The sequence below is a fragment of the Myotis brandtii genome, unplaced genomic scaffold, assembly GCF_000412655.1.
Source record: "Myotis brandtii unplaced genomic scaffold, ASM41265v1 scaffold813, whole genome shotgun sequence".
Taxonomy (NCBI): domain Eukaryota; kingdom Metazoa; phylum Chordata; class Mammalia; order Chiroptera; family Vespertilionidae; genus Myotis; species Myotis brandtii.
In genome coordinates, this window is record NW_005371287.1 from 1,656,420 (window position 1) to 1,682,521 (window position 26,102).

Consider the following 26,102-nt stretch of genomic DNA (forward strand, 5'->3'; position numbering starts at 1 on the left):
TTGTCTTTAGATGCACACAAAAAGGCTATCCAGAATTTCAGTAAACAAAAAGCATACTAATGGGTTTTTGCTCAAATAGCTCTTATGCTTCATGTATGACATCCTAGGGCCGTGGTCGGCAAACTGCGACTTGCAAGCCACATGCGGCTTTTTGGCCCCTTGAGTGTGGCTCTTCCACAAAATACCACGTGCGGGCGCACACAGTGCGATTGAAACTTCGTGGCCCATGCGCAGAAGTCGGTTTTTGGCCTGGGCGAGTCTATTTTGAAGAAGTACTGTTGATATTTGGCTCTGTTGACTAATGAGTTTGCCGACCACTGTCCTAGGGTATTCACTAGATGAAATATTAAATGTGCTTTCTATTAGGTGAATGAAAATAATTTAAGAAAACAGAAAGTCAGGGAGAGGGGAAATGCCTTTAATATTAAAATTTTTCACCATTTAAGAAAAAATTTGCCCAAATGTAAAATTTCCCGCATAAAATAGAATATCAGGATCTTCCCAAATGACGAAATCTGAATACTTTATCACCATGTAAAATACAGGCACCTTTTGGACCCATTCTCTGGCATGCTTAGCTAAAACACATTCAAGGACGTTTTGAGAGCTGACCCATTCCACTTCTAGAATGAAAATAAAGTCAGATTAGCTATAATTTCAGCAGAGAGACTGTCCCTTATAGTTAGCTACCGAGGACGAAGACCAATGAGCACCTCTTCCATTTAGAACAAGCGTAGACTCGGTAAGTGAGAGAGAGTGGTAGAAATGCAGAGACCAAATTAAATTCAAAGTAGGAGCTATGGGGGAAAAATAATCTTCCTAAACTTGTGTTAAAAATATCAAAGAACTGAATAGCAAAATGAGTAAATTAAGTCAGTGAAAAGAGTAAAGAAAATGTACGGACACTTTCTCTTTTCCTCTACTAATCTGAAAAAAAATGCTGTTAGTTCATTAAGAATGATTTCAATAGTGCAATTTAACTGGTGAAATTAAATTTAAAAGAATTCTCAAAACGGACATCACTCCATTCATATCATTCAGGGAAAATGCTCTAATCTTCGAATTACAAAACTATCCACCAAAGCTGGTGACAAGGTATTTCTATAGGCAAAGGGGGACTGGGAAGTGTAAGAAGGGAAATTAACCCTTAAAGTGCTGAAATGTACAATAACCCTGATAAGAGGAAAAACTCTGTAACATAAACTATGTGCAATTGAGAAGATTTTCTTTAAATCTTCAGTCTAACACAATACATGGCATTCTACAAGCTGACCTCACTTGCCCATCATGATTCTAATTTATAATTGATGTTGATTCTGTCCCTAAACAACTCATTTAAAAACCTGTCATTGTAAGACATTAAAAAGTTAGCAGCTCTATCTTTCTCAATATCTTCACTATCCATCTTTTGAGTGATAATTTCCTTTAAGCCAATAAGTAAGTCCAATATTACTAGCATTGCAAAATTTGGGAAGAATTGTAATGCTTTTAGAATACTGACCCTCCAAAGTTTTAATCACATTAGTTGACTTTTGCTAAAAAAAACTAACATCTCCATTCTGTATTTCTGGAATGAGAAAAGGGGGGAAATGGAGGATTAATGGACAGATTACACTCCGCATTCAGAGTGCACTACGCTGGAAATTAACAACAGTACACAGTGCTACTCTGTTTTTATCTGTCCTACTACACTTAGAATATAACTTAACTAAAGTTTGGAATGATGAGAATAAACTATGTTCTGCACTACAGTAAAATATCAACAAAATGAAATCAGCATCACCAGTGCTCACCCTCCAGCGAGAATCATTCTAAGATCAGAGTTGAGAGACGTACCTGCTCGTTCTGATTCCACTCGCCTTGCTGCGTCAGGGATGGGATGGCCCAGATGCTTAGTTTCCCTGAGAAGTGAATGGCTGCAAGGAGGGTCCCGTCTGGAGAGAGGCTCATCTTAAAGATCCCATCCTGCACAGAAATTACATGACATTAATGACAGGGCGAGGGCTTGCAGCTCGACAGAAATGACTTCCAGAATTTAATAACACACTTCAGAGGGTGCCGTGCCATCAATGATCTCTCGTAATTAAGGGTTCCAGCAGCTTCGTGACATTACAAATGTGCTCCGGCATATGGAAACAGGACTCTTACCCTTCGGGAGGGCTTTTACATCTGTTTTATAGCGTAATAATTTACATATCACCCAAAAACCAAATATGATATCATTATAAAAATATTCCTTAATACCACACATCAACTACCATGAGTTCTCAATAACTTTTATGGGTTGATGTTAAGTAGGTTATGAATTTCTTGAATTTTGGGTTCACATCTTTACAAAATTCTATCTGCACACAATGTCTGGAATATGCTATCCATCATAGACAGGCACAAATCATGCCGCGGAAGAGAAGGAAAGGGAGGAAAAGGAAGAGAGAGACAGAAGAGAAGAGGATCCAAGGGTGATGGAACTACGGCAGCCGGGGGAAGAAAGGCATTTCTTAACTTGGGGAGCACTATGAATGTTTAAGCTGGCAAATTACCCCATTTAAAGATTACCAGTAATTGTTGCCACAGGGGAGAGAAACCATTTATACACTAATTTTACATGGCCAACCTCATGGTTCACAGAGAAAATCTTATCTTTCAAGTCCTACTCATTCAAATAATCTCAGGCCTTTCCCACGAGAAAACGAGTCTTGCTCAGCTACCACAAGAGGAACCACACAAGCAGAGATATCACCTGTCTACCACCGACAACAGACTCAGAAGAACCCAACACACTGACTGGACATCTGCTTCCCAGTCAGCATGGATTAGGACAGGGCCTAAGGTAGTTTACCCTTGAGACTAAAACAGACACCTGAAAATGGCAGCCCAGAACCTTACTTCTCCTGAACCCTTAGGAAATCTGGCAACACAGGGCCCCCATCCCCAGACGGCAATAATCAGGAGGGACTAGGTAGCATGCATGCCCTTAGGAGGGTCATGCCCCCACCATTCCCTGTAATGCTCAAGAATAGTGCCAAATATCAGCTACAGAAGCAAAACCCAAACATGACTATACTAAAAATCCAGAATTACATCTGACTCAATTCACCATGTTATCTACATTAGTCGTCATCAACAAACAGAACAATCTGAGGAAGTGAGGAAATTGCTGGATGAGTAGATAGAAGAAAATATCAGGATGTTCTAAGCTCACTGAAGATTAGCACCCTCCAATCTCACCTCACCTGGATAGAACGCTCTCCCGCAGAAAGCCAAAACTAAATATAAGAAAGATTAAAATACAAATGCCTGGGAAAGGAAAGCAACAGAAGCAAAAGCACTCCAGCAAAGTTCTGACTACTGCACCTCCCTTCCGTGAGATGGAGACAGGCAGGGCTAGAAGGAGAAGGACCAGCATCTTCCTCCCACAGCTCTAGTTCATAAGCCTATGGTTTGGCATCAAGTGAGCCTCAGAAGCGTGCATGCTTAGGAGCTGACGCATCTCTCACCATCCTTTAGAGTTTACAAAGGAAGAACCTGAAGGCCTGAAAGTGTTAAGACACCAGCCCAAGAGCATTCAGTGCAGACAGCAGAACCTAAACGGGGTGCAGTCTCCGACCCCAGTCCATGTCACTTCTGCTGCATCACAATTACTGCCAGCTGGGCATGCCTTCCTAGTAGTCACAGGCACGCTCCTCCGTAGAAACGATGATCAGGTATCCTTTACTGTTTTTGTCATCAAAATAGTTAGTCACGTGTGACCTATATGGTAACTAACTCCCAGGAATTACCAAGGCTTCGTTAAACAACTCCACTAAAAATGCTCTCAAAGCAAGGAGAAAGTTTATGAATCTATTTAATAATAACAAACAGAAAAATGTATACTGAATGCAATAATATGAGTAATTTACCAACAGCATTGTGATCAGGAAAATAATGAATGAACATGCACAATTTTCTTTTGATTTAATCTCTCCCTCCTTTCCTTCCTTTCTGTGCAGACACTTAAGCAATAACTGTATTAAGTAAAATGGAACAATTGCTTTTAATGGGGTGGGTTCTTGATCCTCTTAGTTTCATTTGATACTATGACATCCATACTGCAAACTTATCATTCCTCTTGAAGCATTTTGTTGTTGAAATTTGCACTCACATACACGAAAGTTGAAATTATAGTATAATGAATACCCATGGACCCAATAACCAGCTTAAACAAATATCCACATTTCAAGCTTGTTTTATGAATCCGTCCCCAGACACCACAATGCCCGCAGGGATTTTTTAAAAAATAGTAAAATACACAAATCTTCAGTGAACACCTCCATGAAGTCTCACTGCTGCATGTGCCCACACAGTGTACAATTAAGAGAACATGCAGAGGGAGATCTGTGACATTCAAGGTTCATTCAACGGTGCCCTGCATGGTACACTGGTGGACGTATCTGAGAATCACAGGTTAAGCTTGTGAGTTACCTGTTCTTGTCCTGGGTGACTGTATAACTTGACATTTAGCATCCTTAATAATCCCAGTGTCTTCGGTACCTACAGCATAAGGGCACATCATACAAAGAAAGATTAATATTTTCTCATTGTAAAAAGTCCTTTTTATCATAAACTGAAAACTATAGCAAATCTAGTATTTAAAGAAATGGTTAAGAAGATCATCGATAGGTGTCAGAGATATCGGTGAGACAGTTTTTATCTGGAAAAAAAAAATCCACTAAGCGGTAAATCTTACAAATACACCCATAATCAAATGCTGTTTAAATACATACGTAATAAGTCTAATACAATCTATGCAAATTGGAATCTACTCCTAGCTCTACGCAAAGACACTGCCCCAGGTTATCATTCTATCCTGGCCTTACTATGGAAAAGATCAAAACTTCCAACAGAAACTTCATTCATTAAGGAATTAATTCTATACATGAAAAATACCAGAAAAGTAATCATCATTTAGAAAGCAGCATTTTAAATAACACAAGATTATTTTGGTCTTTAGATTTAATATATTTATAAAAGCAAGAGAGGGAGATAGGTATAATTTTTTAAATGGAAACTAACAAGTGTCACTGAAGATGTAGAGAACTCGGAATGCTAGCACATTGTTGGTGGGAATATAAAATGGTACGGTGCTGTGGAAAAGTATGGCTGTTCCTCAAAAAATTAACCTTAGAATTACCATGGGACCCAGCAACTCCATGTAAGCATATACCCAAAATAATTCAATGTATGTTTTCAAACAAATACTGCCGGGGTTCCCAAAGGTGTGGACGGAGGCGGCGAAGAGGGAATGACACTGAGACAGCGTTCAGTTGATCAGCAGCCTAGCCAGGTTCTAATCAGGTTCTCCAGCCAGATTTTAGCCAGGTTCTCCAGCCAGGTTCGGTCTGTATTGTCCTGTTACATCTGTATTTAAACCAGTTGATTTTAATCCTATCCATTCTATTCCAAAGGTTAGGGCGTTTCTTATCTCCATTCCAAGGTTACTCTATTGTTCTATTAAGCTACAAGGAAGTAACTGAAGGAGATTATCCTAAGTAAATATTATGTAGCTTAAGCGTGATTGTTCGTAGTTAAAGTGATTAACTACCCGCCTGGCACTTAGTTAAGGGGTTTTATGGATTTATTCCCTTCCTTAGTCCTGTTAATCCCTAACTCCAGGGAAAAAATCCCCACCTGGGGAAACAACCTTTCTCGGAGAGGTGACCTTGGTTAAAACACATAGCGCTAAGAAGGGGAGCAAACATATTAAGAACAGTATGCCATATACGCCAGGTCCCTTGAAACATGCTGTGCAGATGTTTCTTCCCTGCAGCGACTGTGTCAAGCAGCAAGGATGGACCGGTTTCTGGCAAAATACTGGTACACAAATGTTTATAGAAATACTATTCATATCAGCCAGAAAATGGAAACAATTCAGATGTCCATAAACTAAAGAATAGATAGACAAATGTAGTGGAATATTATTCAGTCATAAAAAGGACTGAAATACTGATACATGCTACAACTTGGATGAACCTCGAAAATATTATGCTAAACGAAAGAAGCCAGATACAAATGGCCATATTGCATGATTCCATTCACATGAAACACTAATAGGTAAATCCATAGAAATAGAAAGCAGACTAGTGATTGCCAGTGATGAAGATGTTCTGAAACTAGACAGTTGATGGTTGCACAAAATTATAAATGTACTAAATGCCACGGTCTGTATACTTCAAAATGGTTAATGGTTAACATAATGTGAATTTTACTTAATTTCAAAGAAAAAGGCAAAGGGGGAGGGGGGGAGGGAGGTACTGTTTGAAGTTAAAATTTTCCTAACAGAACTGAGTACCTGAAGACATTAGTGACAGCCTAACTCCCAACATTTTCTCCAATGACAAGAAAGAACAAGAAAGGAAAACTAATTCTACATAAAAACCACGCCACAGCTGAAACTGAAGATTGAGGACAGCCAATCTACATAATAACTTTAAGAAGAAACAGAAAAATCACCAAATCCCAGGGTATCACCTCACTTGCTGTTGTCATGTCCCCACAACCCCCACCCCCACCCCAGGCCCACTTCAAGGCCTGGTGGCGAGCAAAAGCAGAATGAAAAAACATTACAGAGCCCAGGGAGCCAGACAAAGGAAACTCACAAAGGGTCTGAGGCCTATGGAAAATCACTTTCAAATTTATAATCCAAAAGGACTTCCCAGAAACAGAAAAAATCTGAATTTATACAATGAAAGAGGTACCCTGGGAACATTAACCCAGAATAACCAAGTCTAAGAAATATCCTAGGCAAGCTATTAGATTTCAAAGCTAAAGAAAATCTTCAAGGCCTCCAAGCACAATGGCCAAACAACATACAAAGGACCCTGAGCCTGGGTTCTTCCCTTCCTCCCAGGAACTGAACTCCCGCCTGGCACCTGTGCAGCTTATCGCCCTTAGTTCTGGACACAGCTGTACCCTCCAGAGCAGCAGAGCCCCGGAGGACTCCTACCTTCACCTTCTATTGCCTGGAGCAGTGATTCAATGTTGAACAAACAAATAAACAAACTATCACACAGATGACAGGAGCATTAATTTGGCAACTTGGGTCAATGCATATATTGAATTTTGTACAGTCTGTTTTACAACCTAGCAGCCTTGCAAGAGACTAGAATATATGGCAGCAGCATTTTTCGGTCAATATCCACCCCAACACAATAGCCACCTTAAACAAACAATCAGAGGAGGTTCCACCAGGACAAAGTCTGCCACCTGACAAAAGGAACGAACCCTATCATGCAGGTGACCTTGAGGCAGGGGAAGGCCATGGAGAATGACCATAAGTTTAGCTGCAAGACTTATGTAAAAGCCACTAACGTAACGAAAATGCACTTGCAGCATCTCAAGAAGTTAATCGCACAGCACAGCATTCAGCTGGCAATCGATATTTTCCTTTCCCCACTTACTCTGTCAGTGCGCCGGCAATTGTCTTTAAAAAGATGCCAGGACCAAAGCTGCAGGGCAGGGGGAAGACACACACACAGTAAGACACAGAGTGAACACACAGAGGGCTCAGAGAGCCAGGGCCAAGGCAGGCCTCGCCGTGACTGCCCCTTCCCCAGACCGCTCCCTCTGTCAGTTACACCTGCCCCCACTGTCCTACGAAGGGCTTCGCAGCTGACCGACTTCATGGCTCATCAACAGGCTTGGGTAGTAACAATCCCTACCTGAAAGGGTCGCTGATAATTAAATGAGCTAATACACAGAGCAGCACTCAGCACAGCTGCCAGACAGAAAAAGTGCTTAAAAAATGATAATGTCCAATAAGCAGGTTCAAGTAACAGGACTACGGCTAGGTTGACTGTTTCCTAACAATGAAGATAAGTCACATGCCATACACTTGAGATAAATCGGATATGTGAAAGGAGCACTAAAATGTCACTAGCAGTAAGTCGTTTTTCTCATTCAGGACAAATTACTTCATCCTCTTTATCCTGCCCAGGGCGTGCCTGCCCGAGGCCCAGCAGCAAAGTGAAATGCCGGGACTGAGACTCACCACAGCAACCGTGTCTCCGCCGCTGGTGACCTGCTTGTAATAAGGCAACCCTGACAGCACCCTCCAGGCAGAGAGGCCAGCGCTGGACGCTTTCGAGGTGCCCACTTCGGCAGCTTCACATCCGCCCACCAGCAAAAGTCTACGAAAGAGAAAAACGAAAAGAATTGCTAAGTTGCCAATATAAACAAGACAACATCGAAACAAAGGGAGCAGAAACAGTTACCTTCTCAAAGAAAACTAAAGTCAGATCACTACATACTAAACCTAGAAGGTAAATATTTTAGAAGAAACAAGCAAAGAAAGCCAGGTTTTTCCATTAGAATTTCACCTTCCCTTATGCAGGGGTAAGGTTTACACAATTCAGCACCTAAACTCCGATGGGGACTTAGAAATGAGAAAAAATGTTTCAAGGTTGGCCACTGAATAGCAAAGGAACTATCAACACCAATAAACTTTAACAAACAGACGTGCCTCCTCACCCAGACACATAGTGTGTGAATCGCAGCAGAGCACCGGGTGCCATGAGGGCATTTAAAGACAGAGGAGGAGGACGGGCGTCGGTGCCAGAGCGATGTGAGCGAGGCCAGGCTGGCTCTGAAGGCAGGCGCCACGAGCCAAGGCAGCAGGGCGGCCTCTGGAAGCTGGAAGAGGCGAGAGAACAGATGCTCCGGGGCCTCCTGAAAAGAACAGCCCCGCTGACCCCTTGGTTTCAGCTCAGCGAGACCCATCCGGGACTTCTCACCCCACGACTGTAAGACAGTGAAGGTGTTCTAAGCCACCCCGCGTGCGGCATCTGTTAGAGCAAACACGGAAATCTAGGGTGCACTTGCTCCTTTCCCAGCCCCAGGCGACCTGACGGACTCTAACTCCACCACTGTCTCTCCTCATTTCATCACTTCCTTTCTAACTAAGCGAACAGCAACCATTAAAAAAAAAAAAACAAAAAAAAAAACACCTCATCTCTACCACATACTGTCAAATGTAAATCATTCAAAACTGCATAAAATCCTTCTAGGTTTAGCCACGGAGCTCAGCCCAACTCAAAATCTCAAAATTCATGAAGTATTGGAAATGTGCCTTATTCACAGAAATACACCTGGAGCCGTCACTCGCAGCCATGCTCTTATTGCTTTTATATACGGCTCTAACAAGTGTATATCACCGCAAACTGCAAGCAACAAACTTTAGGAAGATGGCCTGCAGCAAACCTATTCGAGCTGTTTCTACCCAAGGCCCGTCCTCACAGCGAGCAGATAATTAGCCCTGTTCACAGGGAAGGAGGCCTGGGTCCAAAGTCACACGAGCATCTGAGCAGTCCTTGCCTCGAGCAGTCATTCTGCTCAAATGGTTCTTTTGCACCAAAATAATTTCCCCCAAAAGGTATATTTACTGCAGATAAAATCATAATATTCCCCTGGATCTAACTACCAATTTGAAGAAAATATAGTTGACAAAAATACTTTAAACAGCACTACAAAGATGCAATCTAAACAGTGGAAGACCTAAAAATCTAGACAGTAAGAAATACAGTGTAAATGACCTGGTTCCTTCAGAACTCTCTCTCTCTCATTCTTATTCTCTCTCTCAGCAAAAAAACAAAGAATGAAGGAGAGCCCAGTGTGCTCAGTGTTGAGCGTCCACCTATGAACCAGGAGATCACGGTTCAATTACCGGTCAGGGCACATGCCCAGGTTGCAGGCTTGATCCCCAGTAGGGGGTGTGCAGGAGGCAGCCAATGATTCTCTCTCATCATTGATGTTTCTATCTCTCTGTCCCTCTCCCTTCCTCTCTGAAATCAATAAAAATAAAAAATAATAATAAAAAGAATACAATCTGGATGTTTGATGACACTGACCGATTATTGTTAATTATCTTCGAATATGATAATGGCTTCATGTTCATGTTTATTAGAGGCCTTATTTTTTAGATACACAACTGAAATACTGAATGATATCATATGCTTTCAATGATTTACTTTGAAATGATCCAGGAGCAGACAGATGGAGGAATGACTGTGGATACAGACAGAATGAGACTGGCCATGAACTGATCATTACACTGAATGGCAGACACAAGGGAGTCGGCATCCTACTCTCTATGAACACGCTTCCAATTTTCCATAAAGAAATATTTTTTTGAAAGTCAACTTGTCAGGAAAAACTCCTCTGACTAGATAGAAACAAAACAGGTAATTTTGAATATCTACATTTCCAAATGTAATCTGTTTTTTTCTAAACAGAAAACACGTCATGCATAAAATATATCATTAAAAGTCAGTAACATCTATACTAATAAAAGGATAATATGCTAATTAGACCGGGAGACCGGACATCTTCCGACCGTGCGACTTCCTTCCAGACAAAGCCATGGTGGTGGGGGCTGAGGCAGAGGTGGTTAGGGGCAATCAGGCTGGCAGGGGAGCGGTTAGTTGGCAATCGAACCGGTAGGCAGGCAAGCGGTTAGGAGCCAGCGGTCCCGGATTGCAACAGGGATGTCCGACTAAACCGGCAGTCAGACATCCCCCAAGGGGTCCCACATTGAAGAGGGTGCAGGCTGGGCTGAGGGGCCCCCCATCCCCCGCCGCCGTGCACAAATTTCATGCACCAGGCCTCTAGTAATTATAATAAAAAGTTTCTGAGAACTCAACAAAACCCAAAAGGCCACGATACAGCAGATCCTGGTAACTAAAATAATTTTTGTCTGATGAATGTGCAACATATATACTTACACCAACAGTGTGATTATTTTCTCAGGAGATTGAGCATTGTTGTTTAATCAGCACTACTATGTTGTGGAGGGGACAGATGTCATATCCAATTTTCAGATTAAAAAACAGACATATGGAACTTTAAGTTGCCTGACTACTGAAGGACATACAGAGCTAAGGTTTCAGAGCTATTGTCGCCTGGTCTTGATACTAAGAAACACTTCCTCTCTATAAAATTCTCACAAATATCATGGCCATGCAAAGATCAAATTGGCTACAATACGAAAAGATCAGAATGAACAAAAGTGATTCAATACCTGCTTCCAAACAACCCCTCCACCATTCATGGCAAACAAAAGAGTAAGTGGGGAAAGAGGCAGAATGATGGACCAATCATGTATTGTCCCCATAAGATGGTATGGCAACCTGGGGACGCTGATGCTCCAGCTACAAGGATGCATGTGTGCATATGTGGATCTAAAGGGGGGACTGACAGCCTTCATCGACGGGTCCTGTCCCCCGTTCCTTTCCTCAGACAGCCTTGGGCGTGTTTTCCTATCCGGGAAGGAAAATGAGCACAGGCCCGGGGAGAGGGCGGGTCCAGGCAGACCACCACTGCTCAGGACCTCATCACGACCTCTGAGCTGGGTGCAAACACAGCCTAAAGGATGGATGAACTACATGGAGAAGAGGCCAGAGAAAAGTCTGCCCTTTAAACAATTTCCCGGGCAGATAAGAGCATTCTCAGCCGAGAGAACCTGATGTACAAGAGCACAGACACCAGTGTGAAAATGGGGTGCTCAGAGAAAGGTAAGACATGCAGTAAGTGCTTCTTGCCTGTACGAGGCCAGCAGGACAGACATCCAAAGGGGTTCTTGACAATACAAAATGATTCACCTTGCTCCCTTCCTAGGCACGTACCACCTTCCACCCTCTATACAGCAACAGTTCTTTAAACCAGCGGTTGCCAACCTTTCAGACCTCCTGGACCACCAGTGGTCTGCAGACCCCCAGTTGGTGACCGCTGCTTTAAATCATGCCTCCATGACCAAATGGTGAGCCACCTGGGCAGAGACTGTGTGTGTGTCCTTTACAGCATTTCCCAGCATTGTTTCACTCCAGAAACCCTACCTGCACACTCTGCAGAGAACTACAGGGACACGAAGATAACTAAGACACAGTCCTTGTCCGTGGCTTACCCTCTCTGGCTTCAGCTCTCCCACCTGAGAAATGAAGGGGCTGGGCCCATGATGGATGATCTCGTTTCCAGCTCTGACATTCTAAGAGTCTCAAACTCAAAGCAGGAGCATAGGTGCCAGACAACAAAAATGAACTGTGACTGATGCAGCAAAAATGCACAGGGGGGAGTGGGCTAAGTGAGCAGGAGTGCAGGCGGAAGCAGAGAGAACAGGCAGTAATAATGGGGTGGACAAGGCCATCTGAGGAGTGGGAGGTGGGCAGACAGCAGGCCCCTAAGTATCACACATACATAACAACGATGATCTAAACGGGGCGCTACAGTTATTGCCAAGGATTATAAATGGCTTATTGAGGTTCTTCAATCTAATAATTGTTGGAAGAGTCTGCCATCTAGTGGCTTGACACTCCTTCAATCCAAGGAGAGAAATCTGAAATACTAGCAGAGACACTTTGATACACTCTGTCCAATGACCAATGTGCCTGTGGCATACAATCAGCAAGGAAGGAAAAAAAGAAAAAGGAAATAAAAAAAAAATGACATGTGTCAAAATTGAGAAGTGTTTAAGACTATGCTTACGCCCAAAGTAAGGGCTCAAAAATCATTACCCTCCACTCTGAAGCTAGAAGCCATTCCTCTCTTGGAATAATTGGAATGGTTCCCATTTTAATTCATTTTAGTATAACTTAAATATTCTTTACTATAAAAATGTTACTCATTCAATACTTTAAATTCTGATTACCTTTATGTATTAGATAAAGAGCTTATAAGAAGGAAACACGCATAACCACGACGGTTCCCATCAGTGGCTCTCAAACATCAGCACGCCTGGAATCTCCTGGAGGCTTGTGAAAGCGCAGACCACCGGGCCACCCCTCAGAGGTCTGACTCAGTGGGCCTCGGGCGGAGCCCAGGAATCTGCATCTCCAACAGCCTCTCCCGGTGACGCACGCCGCCGGGCAGGCACCACCCTGAGAACGCACACTTCCCATTACGCTGGAATCCATGAGCTGAGCTCCGCAGGACACGGTTCACCATGAATAAAAATACGAAGCATCCCACTATCAAGTGGACACATGCGTGAGGATCTCCAAGGAAAACTGCTTATACTGAATCGTTAGTTGTGAAGACAAAACCTGAGAATTTTTCTCAGATGGAGAAAGCATTAATGGAGAAATAGAGACGGCTTAGTTCCGAAGCAAAACTTCATTTTCCTGGCAATTTCATAATTAGGCATTACGTGTATTTAAAATTGAGTGGTACCTGGTTATAAATGCCTTCACATGTAATTTGGAATTTAGAATAAGAGGTATAGGAAATCTATACAAATCAACACTCCGCGTTTTATACCTTTCCAGCAGAATCGGACCCATATTCAGAAAGATGGTTGGCTGGCATAGATTAGACATTCTACTGCAGAGAGATGAGAAAAAGAGCAAGAAGGGCTTTATAGGCAGAGGACAAAACAAGTAAGCAGCAGCATGAAGGCTTTATCAAACAAAGGCTTTATCAAATGCAAGAATTCACACATGTCTGAAGTTATCTAGAGCAGGAGTCAGCAACCACAGCCTCTGGACCAAATCCAAACCACCACCTACTTCTGTAAATAAAGCGGCATTGGAACACACTCACACGCATTCATTCGTGTTTCTACGGCCGCTTTCACACTGCCAGGGAAGAGCTGAGTAGTTACAACAGAGCCCGACTGGCCGTTTATAGAAAAAGTGTGCTGGCCGTTGGTCTGGAGCAAAGAAACATGAAGGGCAGTGACAGGAGCCTAGAGAAGTCAAAAGACCAAACTACAGTCGGCCTTTAAAACTAAACCCAGGAGCTGTCACTCTCTCCCCAGGGCTAAAGGAAATTAGAGGTGAATTTTTAAGCTCAGGCTTGTGTTGTAAGACCTATATTCCTTGCCGGAAACACAACAGAAAACAAATTAGAGGAGGATCAGACAGAAAGCAGGGAACACACTTGATAATAAATTGCATGAGAAGTAATGAGTTTCTGAACTATAAGATGGTAGTAGAAATGTAGAGGAGAAAAATCTGAGATATATGAGAGAAGAATAATCAACAAGCCTTAAAGATCCATAAAAATGAGTTAAGACAGTTATCGAAAGTGAATCTCAGGTTTTGGCCTGGTGAAATGCTATATATCAAGATTTGGGCATACAGGAGCAAATGTAGGGCTGGAGGTAAAATATGATCAATTCAGTTAGAATGTAATGAGTATGAGGCACTTGTGAGCTGGCTATTCAAGACAAGTTCTGTGGGGCTGGGCCAATCGCTCTGGGGCCCAGGACTTACGGGACACAGATTTGGGAGATATCACATATGCACTTAAGTGGTTGAATGTTTGGTTAAAGCTGCCTATAAAGAATTCATAGAGTAGGTAAGAGAAAAATATGGCCAAAGGATTCCACTAATATCCACTAGAATTAATAATCAGGATCAGCAAGGTTGTAGGATGCAGGATCAATACACATAAATCAATTGTATTCCTATATACCAGCAATGAACACTCAGAGGGGGGAGCGTAAGTGTACACACACACACACACACACACACCCCTCATGAGCTAGGGAAGAGGAGAAAAACACCCAGCCCAGCTCTGCTACTGCACACCTGTGTCATACACGGGCAGCTCCTGATGGGCTAGACGCGGCTCCATGGCACCTCTCAATCCAGCGTTCTAGGCAGCCATAACCCATGGAAGGCAGGCAACACCTACAGTAAAATGTACTCCTATTCCTCACTAGGGCAACCTCAAAGGAAAAGCTACCTCCTGTTCATTTTCTTTAATCTCCCAAAGCCTTAGCCAAGGATTCTCAAAGGGGGAGCAAGGGATCGGAATGCCCTACAGAGGCTTTTATCAAATCAGATGCTGGGATCCCATCCCACAACAACCTGATCAAGTCTTGGAGAGAGGAGCCAAGGTATGCATCATTCCTCATTCCCATAAAACAGACGCAACAGCCTTCTTTCCACTCTCTACTCCCAAGAGGGACCCACCCAGCTAGCATCACACCAAGTTTAAGAAGAAAGTCAATCTGACCCAAGTCAGATCAAGTTAAACTACCACCAAAACACTCTGAAAGAAAGAGGGGGTGGAGAGATTGGTTGACTGATTGACTTACCAACTGAACAGGTTCAAAAATTTATAAAGATCTTAAAAGGCCCATTTAATTGCAATGGTAACATAATGAGAATTAGCCCATCCTATCAAAGAATCTCTGAATGTAGGAGTGATGGATGGGTGAAAGCTGATTTCCAAAAAAACTTAATGTTTTTCAATACTAAGCCAAAAATGTTCAAATTAATAAGGCATTGTCTTCTACTTTAAAAAAGCAGGCAGCTGGAGGCTGTTAAGAACCAAGATACTTTGAGCCACACATGTCTACCCATCCTTAACATTCTGGGCAAAAACAGACCATACGGTGTGGCCAAGACTCACTTCCCTGCCTCCCCAGAAACAAATGCCTATAAAGCCCCCACCACCACCACCACCACCACCAAAAAATTAGTCTGTAAAGCTCAGAAGCCGCTTAATTCACATCTAAGGGCTTTCACCTCTACCAAGACAATGCAGCTTTCCCTACAGACAACAGCTTCACTTCGCTTCAAAAAACCAACCTGAAATATGAAAAGAAGAATTTTCTCATGCTAGAGGAATGAGAAATTGAGAAGCGAAATGAAAAACCCCTTAATATAAGGTCAACTGGATTACTGACATTCATACTTCTCAGGCACAGGGCTGCACATTAATCTCGCAAATGCCAACAGACCCTGCATTACCGAAGGCCAAGTGCACTCTCTCCCTGCAGTGGGAGATAATCGCAATGACCATGACCACAGTGCTCATTCCCCTGCAATCCCTCAGAAAATTATTAATCTTATCTAGTTAGGGTTTATGAAAAATTTAATATGCATTTTACAGCTATCTTCTCCTCTAGCTGTCAATATAGTGTATCTTTCCACAAATCAGTGCCTTGATTCTCCCAGAATACATATGACTTAGGAACCAGAGAGAAAGACAGGCCACTTTACAGTGATGTAATGGCTGTGGAAGTCCACTGACTACCTTGTAAAAGTATCTCACAGGTCTAAATGGAAGGTCCACCCCATCGGAGGGCAGCAGAATTTGCCCTTGCCCTTGGGTGAAGCTTTCAGGTAGGGGACTCAACACTATCTTCGCCACAAGATCAAATTTAACCATTTGTGGAACGAGCCTATATTTCCCTAGATAAGAGTGCTGTGGCCCCTCTGTGTGCTCTACGGCACCCCTTCCCATTCTACATGAAGACTGTTTCCCTTGCGTTTTGGGCCAGTGAAATTAGCATCACGTCAATGGAGAGCTCATTCACACACCAAACACTTTTGATCCCCCACTAAGTACGAGCTCTTTATTTGGAATACTCCCTTTATCCCATGAGTGTAAGAGACTCATGAGTTAAAATGCTTAACGTTTTGTTTAGGGGAAATCGGAAAGCCAGGTAAGATGAACAAACCAATATACCCAGAGCATGGCCCTTCAACACTTCAGCATGCCCTTACTTAAAGGTATTTCTCAGTCTCCCTTAAAGAACAGCTTTCTATAGACTATGCCCTACTCCAGCCGTGCCCAGGGACAGCATTCTCCCTACTGCATGCTGGGAGAATGCCATTCCCTAACTACTCTCGGCCATTGTAGCTTGTCATCTGATTGCAATCTACTATAAGGCAATCTGAAACCATCGCTTCTTATTCCCTGTAAACATCGTCTCAAGTTCTTTCTGAAGAAGCTGTACTTGGCCTAAAACATGGTTGATTGAGAGAGATAAAAAACTTAAATCATCCAAGTGCTCGGACTCGCCCTTTGCATAACCATGACATACATCACTCAGCGAGGGTTCCACCCACGGACGGCAGGAAACATAAGTGCCTCTCTTACCATAAACCCAAGTATTTTTCTTAACAAAGATAAAAGTGTTCAAATAAAAGCCTGTTTAAAGGGTCTTTTTTCCCCTTATTCATTCCTTTATCTATTAGTTTTACTGAGATGCAATTTGAATTCCATAAAATTCAAAGGCAGGAGAGATCTCTAGGGGTAATGAAATATTCTGAACCTGACTGTAGTAGCAGTTGCACAAATCTATACACTTGCTGAAAATCACTGGATTACACACTTAAAATCAATTATGTGAGTCACCAAGGATTCTGAGCATGGGTTGCTCCAAAAAGGGCCCAAGAGAGAAGATGTGTTTTCTATCTTTTCTCTTTGCTGTGATGTAAACTAGAGTCTAGATTAGATGTTACCTTCAAACACTAATTATCTCTGTGTAGCTCCCAAAGAACGGCTGAGATTCAAAAATGAGTAAGTCAGCTTTTGCTTGTAGAAATGTACAATGAAATTAGGAATACAAGCTTCTTTAAAAGCGGTAAGCTGTTGAAAGCAATGTCATTTAAAAATACATACACAGATAGAGTCTTGTATTTGAATGAACTCACGTCAAGGGCGTGCCCTCATCTGTGACTACATGACACTCAGAGAGCAGGCATTACATCTGGATCTCCAGCTCCAAGCACTGCGCCCACCTGTACTGAAAGTTTAAAGCTGCCTCTCTAAGAAGGAACCAGGGAACAATGTGAGCCAAAATCAATAAAGAGAACACCAAGCACCCAAAAGAGAAGAGGGAACGAGTTGGGGTGCTTGTAGGAGGGGGAACAGGACTGGAACAGGAGACAGTCTGGGGAGGATGAGATAAGGTCATCAGGCTGTGAGTTAAGAAACGTGAAAAAGAAGAATCAAAACCAACAAATCCACAGAGCTTATCCCAAAGCCTCTATTAATCTCTGTTTTATATCACCCATTCACCACCTTGATTTCTCTTCTGCAGCAGGGCTCACAGCATCAGGCAAAACAATGCATTTCATAAAACCCCGATTCTGTACATCACCAATTTATCCTAACTCCACTCGGGCCGATTTATCTCACATTTATAAAATCCTTGTGGGTGATGAATATCACAGACTCATATTACTAGAGCAACCAAAAATAAATAAAAATGTGAGGAACATTTCCACTTCTCTCTTTTAAAAAGAACGCCTAATGGAAAACATGAACAACCTAGCAAGATTTTGGTCATGCACAACAGGGCATTTACACACACTCCTTACTTTAGAACAATTTCCATCCAGAAACCTTAATGCAGTCATCCATCCCACGCTGACTGCTATCAAGAATTGTACTGTATATGATTGCAGAACCAAGAAGAGACTCACCCTTCTCTGGTTTGATAAAATAATTAAGTTTCCAAACTTTATATGTAAAGACCATTCTCCCCCTAAAAATATACCTACAGTTTGTTTAGATCCTGGGCCAAAAAGTGAAAGAATTCAGAATAATGAATGTAATCTGACTTACAACAAACTGGTATCATGTAATAACTATTTTATGATCATTTCAAACCTATAGTCCCAAGTAAACCCCACTTAACCCCCTGAAATACTGCTAGGAAAAAACATAACAAATATTGACCTTTGTAAAATATCCAAACAATGTAGTCAGTGTGAAATAAACAAGAAAAAACAGCAAAGGATTAAGACATAAAATATACTTCTTGGAAAAGGGACAAGAAAAATAAAACAGAGGAAAGCGGGGGATGGACCAGAATATCAAATAGAGAGAAGAAAGAGGGAAGAGAAAAATCAAAACAGAGAAACCATTTTCTTCTGCACTTGGGAAATTAGAGTTACAGTCCAGGAAGCCCGAGAGGGAGAGGTATCAATTAACAGAGCTTACACTAGATGCTGTGACTGACAAAGATGTACATGATGCATTCTTTGCCTTCAAGTACCTGGCGTTCTAATGCGAGATATAGGATCTATTCTTCAGAATAAAAATAATAATAAAATGTGATATATACATAAACAGTGCCCCAAATGTGGCAAAACACAGAAGAGCAATTCTGTGTAAGAAAATGAAGAGGCCCTGCTGCCTGTGGCCTGAACTAGTCCATTATCACCTGAGTCACCCAGGCTCTAGTGTCTCCCAACTGAATCAACCTTCCTGAAAGCACGCCTGATCACATGTCCTCGTCTCAAACACTTACCTCCCCTAGAGAGCAGGCAGCCCCGTAGTGCTTCCAATCACCTGACCTCAAGCTCTTTCCAACTCGCAATCTCCCATCACGCCCATCCCGTCCTCCCCTCCCACACACCCTGCCGTGTCAGCCAGGCTACACCTCCTGCAGTTTCAAAAAATGCACTGTACCAATGGACATAAGACACTGGGGGGTAAGGAAGGCTGGGGGATTGTCAAGCGGGGGGGGGAAAAAGGAGACATAGGTAATACTCTTTGTAATACTTTAAGCAATAAAAAAAAATGCACTGTAGCTGCCTTCCCCTTGTCACTGCTCACACTGTCACTTTGTCTGGGATGCCCCTCATGCCCATACCATACCCATTCTCCAAAGCAAGTGCCACCTGCACACTTCCCTGATCCTACACAGAGGGAAGCTCTCCTCCATCCAGATCCCACATCACTTTATCTGCACCGTTAAGACCCTTGCTTCTTTCTACCTTGCGTTCCCATATAATACATGCACACACACAAACACATATATAACATATACACACATTTAAATAGAGAAAACCGCCTCACTGGGATGGCTCAGTTGGTTGAGCCTTGTCCCATGCACCAGGAGGTGGCAGTTTGATTCCTGGTCAGGGCACATGCCCGGGTTGCAGATTCCATCCCGTCGGAGCATGTACAAAAGACAACCAATCCATGTTTCTCTCACACTGATGTTTCTCTTTCTCTCTCTCTCTCTCTCTCTCTCTCTCTCAGCATATCGTCAGATGAGAATTTAAAAAAAAGAAGAATCAGAACGGACAATTTCTCTCTAAAACTGTGCCACAACTTCCACGTCCACCTGCTACTCCACCCAATGTGAGAACAAGTGCTTGCGTACCTGTGACCAGGATGGTAGACCGCTGTGTTGACTCCACGGGGATAATGGCCACTGAAACTGAAACAGTGACTCTCCTGATAGCTCTGATTTGTTCCAACACTAATGGAAGGAGGTAGAAAAGAAATACATGCCATTAAACCACAGTGAGATGCCACTCAATACTCACTATAATTAAACCTAAAAGGCAGATAGCACAAATACTGCCGAGGATGCAAAACAACCAGAACGCGCATACATTATAGTGGGAATGTGAATGATATAAAAACTTTAGACAAAGGTCTGGTGGTTTCTTATAAAGATAAACTACATCTACCCTATAACTCAGCAATTCCACTCAGATAGTGAACCAATGGAAATGAACATGTGTATCCATAAAGACTTGGACAAGAATGGCCATAGTTTTATTTGCAATGTCCAAAACTGGAAACTCAGAAGTCCAACAACAGAAGAATGGATAAGCAAGTCATGAGCGCTGTGGACGGAATGCTGGTGACCATCCCTCTCCCCACCCCGCCCCGCCTTTACAACATCTAAACAGAAGTTGCTCCGGGAGTGCGTGTGGATAAGGATTTACTGGAAAGGGGCATGAGGGACGCTCCGGAATGACAGCAATGTTCTGCATCTCAACAGGAGTTTGAACTACACAAGTGCATGCATTTGCCATACCTCACTGGCTGGTACACTTAAGATCTGTGCATTTTGTTATATGCAAATTTTATCTCAAAAGAAAAAAACTATAAGCAAATATTGAAGTTTAATTAATGACAGGCACAAATGTATTTAAGTAGTGATTCTGAAACTCATTAAAAACTAAGATTGATGAATGGCTGGATAGGAATGTGACACAGCAAGTACAGTAGAAATGCTAGTAGAATGTAAGTTGAGGTATATGAGTTTTCATTATACAATTCTTTCAAACTTCCTATTATATTTGCAACTTTCATAATAAAATGCTGAAAGAAAAAAAAAGAAACAACAAAAGCTGACACTAAGCCAGAGAAATAAACATTATTTTGTCAAATAGGTCTTCCCAAACAAAGTATTTTACTTTCACCTTACAAGGTAACTTCTAAGTTCTCCTCGGTAATTGATGACTAAGAGTTCTGCAGACCACTGTGCACTTGCTTTATATTCCAGAAAGATCAACCCAGCAACGGCATAGCTCAAATCACCTGCTAGACTCGATGCCTGCAGAAGAGGGAGAAGTTAAGTTATTAAAAAGATAGGAGTTAACATCTGTGAGTGAAGATGTCCGAGACATTGGCCTTACCAGGTGACTCTACATCAGAGAGCCCCAGAATTGATCTGCCAGTCAGAGTGCCTACAAGTAGACACTCAAGTCTAGACCAGCCTCCCAACCACAGCTGGGACCACAGCTGCCTCTTTGGATGAGATGTTCACCTAGATAAGTGAACTTATATTCATTGGACATCCATAGCCAAACACACACACACACACACAGCAATGCCACCATTCAGCCTCAAAGGATTCTGAGATACAGAATTCAGATAGAAGCCTTCAAATGTGGATTTCTACTTCCAGCAGTAACCAAAGCTAAAAAAAAGTCTCCAATTACTTTCCATTTCCCTTTAAAGGAAAGGACATTTAAAAGTACTCACTTACTGCCAACTTCTCCCCTCACTGGAAGCTTATAACATCCTTTGGTATCTCTATTCAGTACTTACTACCACGAGTTAGTAACGGTGGACTGCATCTGGATACTGCGTTACGAAATACAAAGAATAAACTATTTCATGTATGCATATCTATCTAGATTCTGCACATCTTAAGTTCATCATTTACTATTCAGATTTATATTCCTTCTTCCCCTCTCTTCACATTCACTCACTCGAGTGCTTACACGAAAAAGACATTGAAAAGCTATGTTACCGGTTGAAGGCATGTACGCACCGGGGCAATCACGAAGAGCTCACTCCCCATGAGGTCGAACACCCGCACGGTGCCGGTGCTCTCGGCGTAGGCCAGCAGCGTGCAGTCGTAGCTCCAGGCCACACGCCGCCACTGGGGCTTCGGGTCTTTTGGAACTGGAACAAAGAGGAAAGAGTGCTTTTGCCAATATATTATAAAGAACGCTAACACAGTTACTGCAACTAAAATTAAGTATTCAATCATATTACATCACCTCCTAAGGATCTCTCCTGCTTCGGTTCCACAGATGGGAACAGTTCCCTGAACCCACTTCAAGTAGGAGTGCAAACCTGAACCATGGCCAGCTCTGCCCACATGTTGAGAAGCAAAGCCCACGGACACCAGCACTCTGAATGCCTGGCCTGGTAGAGGCTCAGGAATAATACACCTCCAATACTTTGGAATTAAGAGATTAAAAGCATAGAGAATGGGCAGAAAATAATTCCAATCCAATGACTGCAATTCCTCTAAACGCAAAAATTAAACATTTCAACCAAGAGGTTTTAATACTAGTATATCAAATATAGATGCCAAGGAAATAAATAGCATGATTATGCTGAGAGTATCAGAAATATGTATACACACATATAAAATATATATTAAGCACGTGAACTGAGACTTGTTCTTAATCACACAATTATAAAATATTGATAATCAGCACCTTAATAACCCAACACCTGTATTTGAGGTTCCCGATGGTTTCGGGTTTTTGGTTTTTGCTTCAGTTCCCCCTGCTAGAATCTCAGAACTGAAGAGACAGGAGGAGCAGTGCCTTCCCTTTACCAATAAGAATTCCAGCCCAGCCGGTGTGGCTCAGTGGTTGAGCATCGACCTATGAACCAGGAGGTCACAGTTCAATTCCCGATCAGGGCACATGCCCAGGTTGTAGGCTCGATCCCCAGTGTGGAGCGTGCAGGAGGCAGCCAATCAATGATCTCTCTCATCATTAATGTTTCTACCTCTCATTCCCTCTCCCTTTCTCTCTGAAATCAATAAAAATACGTTTTTTAAAATTCCAGATGATCAGGAGAATCAAGGTGACATGAATCCAGAGCAGAACACAGGAGGGTCTGGTGGGTTTTCTCAGAGCCTACAAAGATATTGCATACACTCTGGAAAAGCAATCTTTTTAACGGTAATAAAATGGGTAAAGAAATGAGTTCTCTGTCTTCAGATAGCTTTAAAAAAAATCAAACTTGGAAGTCAACATGGGAACAAAATGATAAACAGCACAAGAATACAAGATGCGCACACACACAGATTCTTCATAAACACGACGACAATTTAATGCCCTGAAAATATTCCTGTGCTGCACAAACACAGCCCCACTTCCCTACTATGACTGCTTTCCCTGTGACAACAGGCTTTGCCTCCTATTTCATTTTCCTGGGTAAACAGATTTACACACCACATTCTGTATCTGTTCGGAAATAAGTTCCGTCTGAAGGGGACTTGCTTTTACTCCTGGCTATAACCAGGGGCTCTGGGAAACTCAGCATGTGTTTGACCCGGATAAAGATATGTTTTCATTACAAGGTAAGCTTTTACATAACAACGGGAAAATAAAGATTTTATCACTGGATGTTCCCAGCTGGCTGTGTGGTCTGGGAGAGTTTCAAGTGTCCATGGAGTTGTCTGAAAAGTATTCCAAAGGCTGGGGTCAAATTAGCCTCATCTGCCTGGCCGGCGTGGCTCAGTGGATGAGTGGCGACCTATGACCCAGGTGGTCACAGTTAGATTCCTAGTCAGGGCACATGCCTCAGTTGCGGACTCAATACCCAGTGTGGGGTGTGCAGGAGGCAGCCGGTCAATGATTTTCTCTCATCACTGATGTTTCTATCTCTCTCTCTCTCCCTCTCCCTTCCTCTCTGAGATCAATAAAAGTATATATTTTTTAAAATGTTAGCTTCATTTGACACCTGCCAGGTGCCTGGTGAAGCTGGCATACCTGCTCACATCCTGCCCCGCCACAGCCCTTCCACCTGCCATGTGGTCCAGCTCTTGCCACCTCAGAGCTTAGGTCAGTCTCCCTCTGCCTGGACACTCCCGCTGAAGCCTTCCCGGCTCCCAGCATCTTTCCAGGCTCCACTGAATATCACGTCCTCAGCAGGCTTTCTCTGTCCCCCTCCCACGTAGCCTCAAAGCCCATCACTGTCCTCAGTTCCAACGATTCCATTTCCTTCACCATTCTTATCCCAAATAATAATACCTTTGTTTGTCTACTTTTATCATCTTCCTATTCATTAAACTATAAATTCCAAAGTGTCGGGCCCTGTGCCCATTTAGGGAGTAACTTGACCTTGTGCCCTCTGGTCCATAATCGGTGCTCGGGTGCTAAAGGAGCGCGTCAATCCAGTGCCCATGTGCCCAAACTCGAAATGGGCATTGCCAAGGATTGAAAACTAAGGAACTCTGGGTTCTACTCTCAGGACAGCCATGAAAGGGCTTGGTGTGACCTTGGGGAGCAGTTTCCTTTTGCAAAATGAAGGGTTCAATAAACAATCTCTCACATACATTCTTTAACTTTTTAAAAAAATTTTAATTATACATGACAGCCCGGTCGATGTGGCTCAGTGGTTGAACATTGACCTATGCAGGAGGTCAGGGTTCAATTCCCAGTCAGGGAACATGCCAGGGTTTCGGGCTCAATCCCAGTAGGGGGCATGCAGGAGGCAGCTGATCAATGATTCTCTCTCATCACTGATGTTTCTATCTCTCTTTCCCATACCCTTCCTCTCTAAAATCAATAGAAACATTTTTTTAAAGTTATTGACAAAAATAACAATATATTGTGGGGGTTTAACATATGTAAAAAAATTTGAAAGAGTACAAAAGAGCCAGGAGTGAATGGATATATATTATACAATAAAATAATTTTTAATAAACTACACATTTTAAACCTAGAGCAAATGCTAAAAGGAAACAGAGAAAAACGAATAGCAAGAAGGTAGAATTAAACCTAACCACACCAGTAACTACATTTAAGTATAAATGTTCTAAACATTCCAATTAAAGGACAAAAATTTTCAGACTGGGGGGGGGGGGAACAGCAAATTCCATTATATGCTTACTATAGAGATTTACATTAAATACAAATATACAGATTAAGTGTAAAATGCGAGAAAAAGATATGTTATGCAAATACTAATCAGAACAAAGCTGGAGTGACCATGTTATCATTAAACAAAACAGATTCTGGGACAAGAGTATTACTAATCATAAAAAGGGACAGTTCTTCATGGCAAAGGAGCCCATTTCAACAAGAGGACAGAATAATATGTATATATTATTATGAATATGAAATAATTCATATATAATATGAAAATTAGAACTCCTAAGTATATAAACACTGACAGAACTAAAGGTAAAATAAAGAAATACACAATTATAATTAGCTATTTCAGTTCACCTCTCTATGCAACTGATCGAACAACTAGAGAGAAAATCAGAAAGGATATAAAATTTTGAACAGTTCTAATGCAAAAAATATAATTGACAATTATAAAATACTATAACCAATAACTGCACCATACCCAAAAATCAGATTCTTTTAAATTCTTTTAATCAAATTATTTTTTAAAAATTTTGGTTCATGAACACAGACCACATGCTAGACCATAAATCAAGACTCAATAAACTTAAAAGGTTAAAATCATATTGTATATGTTGTTTGACCACTACAGAATTAAATTAGATATCAATAACAAAAAGATGCTTAAATTAGAACAGCCTAAAATACTTATATAAGAGGGGTTCAAAATCAATGATCTAAACTTCTTTCATCTAGAAAAATAAGAGCAAATTAAACCTAATAGACAGAAGGAATGACATAATAAAGATAATAGCAAAAATCAAATAAAACAAACCAAAGAAATCAAAACCTAAAGTTTTCTTGTCGAAGAATAAATTAATAAATTGAAAAAACCCTGGCCTGACTGATCAAGAAAAAATGGAGAGAACACAAATTACCAATACCCAGAACAACAGCGGGGACATCAGTACAGATCTGACAAAAGGATAACAAGTAAAGGGATAATATGGGAATATTATAAACAATTTAAAGCCAATATATTCTATAATTTAGAAGAAGTTTCCATGAAAAACTAGAACAAAAGGAAACAGAAATTTTTTTAAACGTTTTATATAATGTTTAAAATTTTAATTAAGAATTAAAAGCAGGGGAAACCAAGATGGCGGCATAGGTTAACGCCGGAGTTTGCTGCCTCACACAACCACTTCAAAAATACAACTAAAAGACAGAACGGACATCATCCAGAACCACAGGAAGGCT

General features: G+C 41.9%; 1 protein-coding gene across 1 annotated transcript in view; it reads right to left on the reverse strand.

The window, feature by feature from the left end:
- NBAS (neuroblastoma amplified sequence) overlaps positions 1 to 26,102 on the reverse strand; it is a 201,287-nt gene that overhangs the window by 160,383 nt on the left and 14,802 nt on the right. The window contains exons 7-12 of the mRNA XM_014531591.1: positions 21,794 to 21,927; positions 20,937 to 21,070; positions 19,883 to 19,981; positions 8,027 to 8,165; positions 4,462 to 4,530; positions 1,837 to 1,965 (exon numbers count right to left, since the gene is read on the reverse strand). Of these exons, the coding sequence (XP_014387077.1) occupies positions 1,837 to 1,965; positions 4,462 to 4,530; positions 8,027 to 8,165; positions 19,883 to 19,981; positions 20,937 to 21,070; positions 21,794 to 21,927 (704 nt within the window). The remainder of the gene's footprint in view (positions 1 to 1,836; positions 1,966 to 4,461; positions 4,531 to 8,026; positions 8,166 to 19,882; positions 19,982 to 20,936; positions 21,071 to 21,793; positions 21,928 to 26,102) is intronic.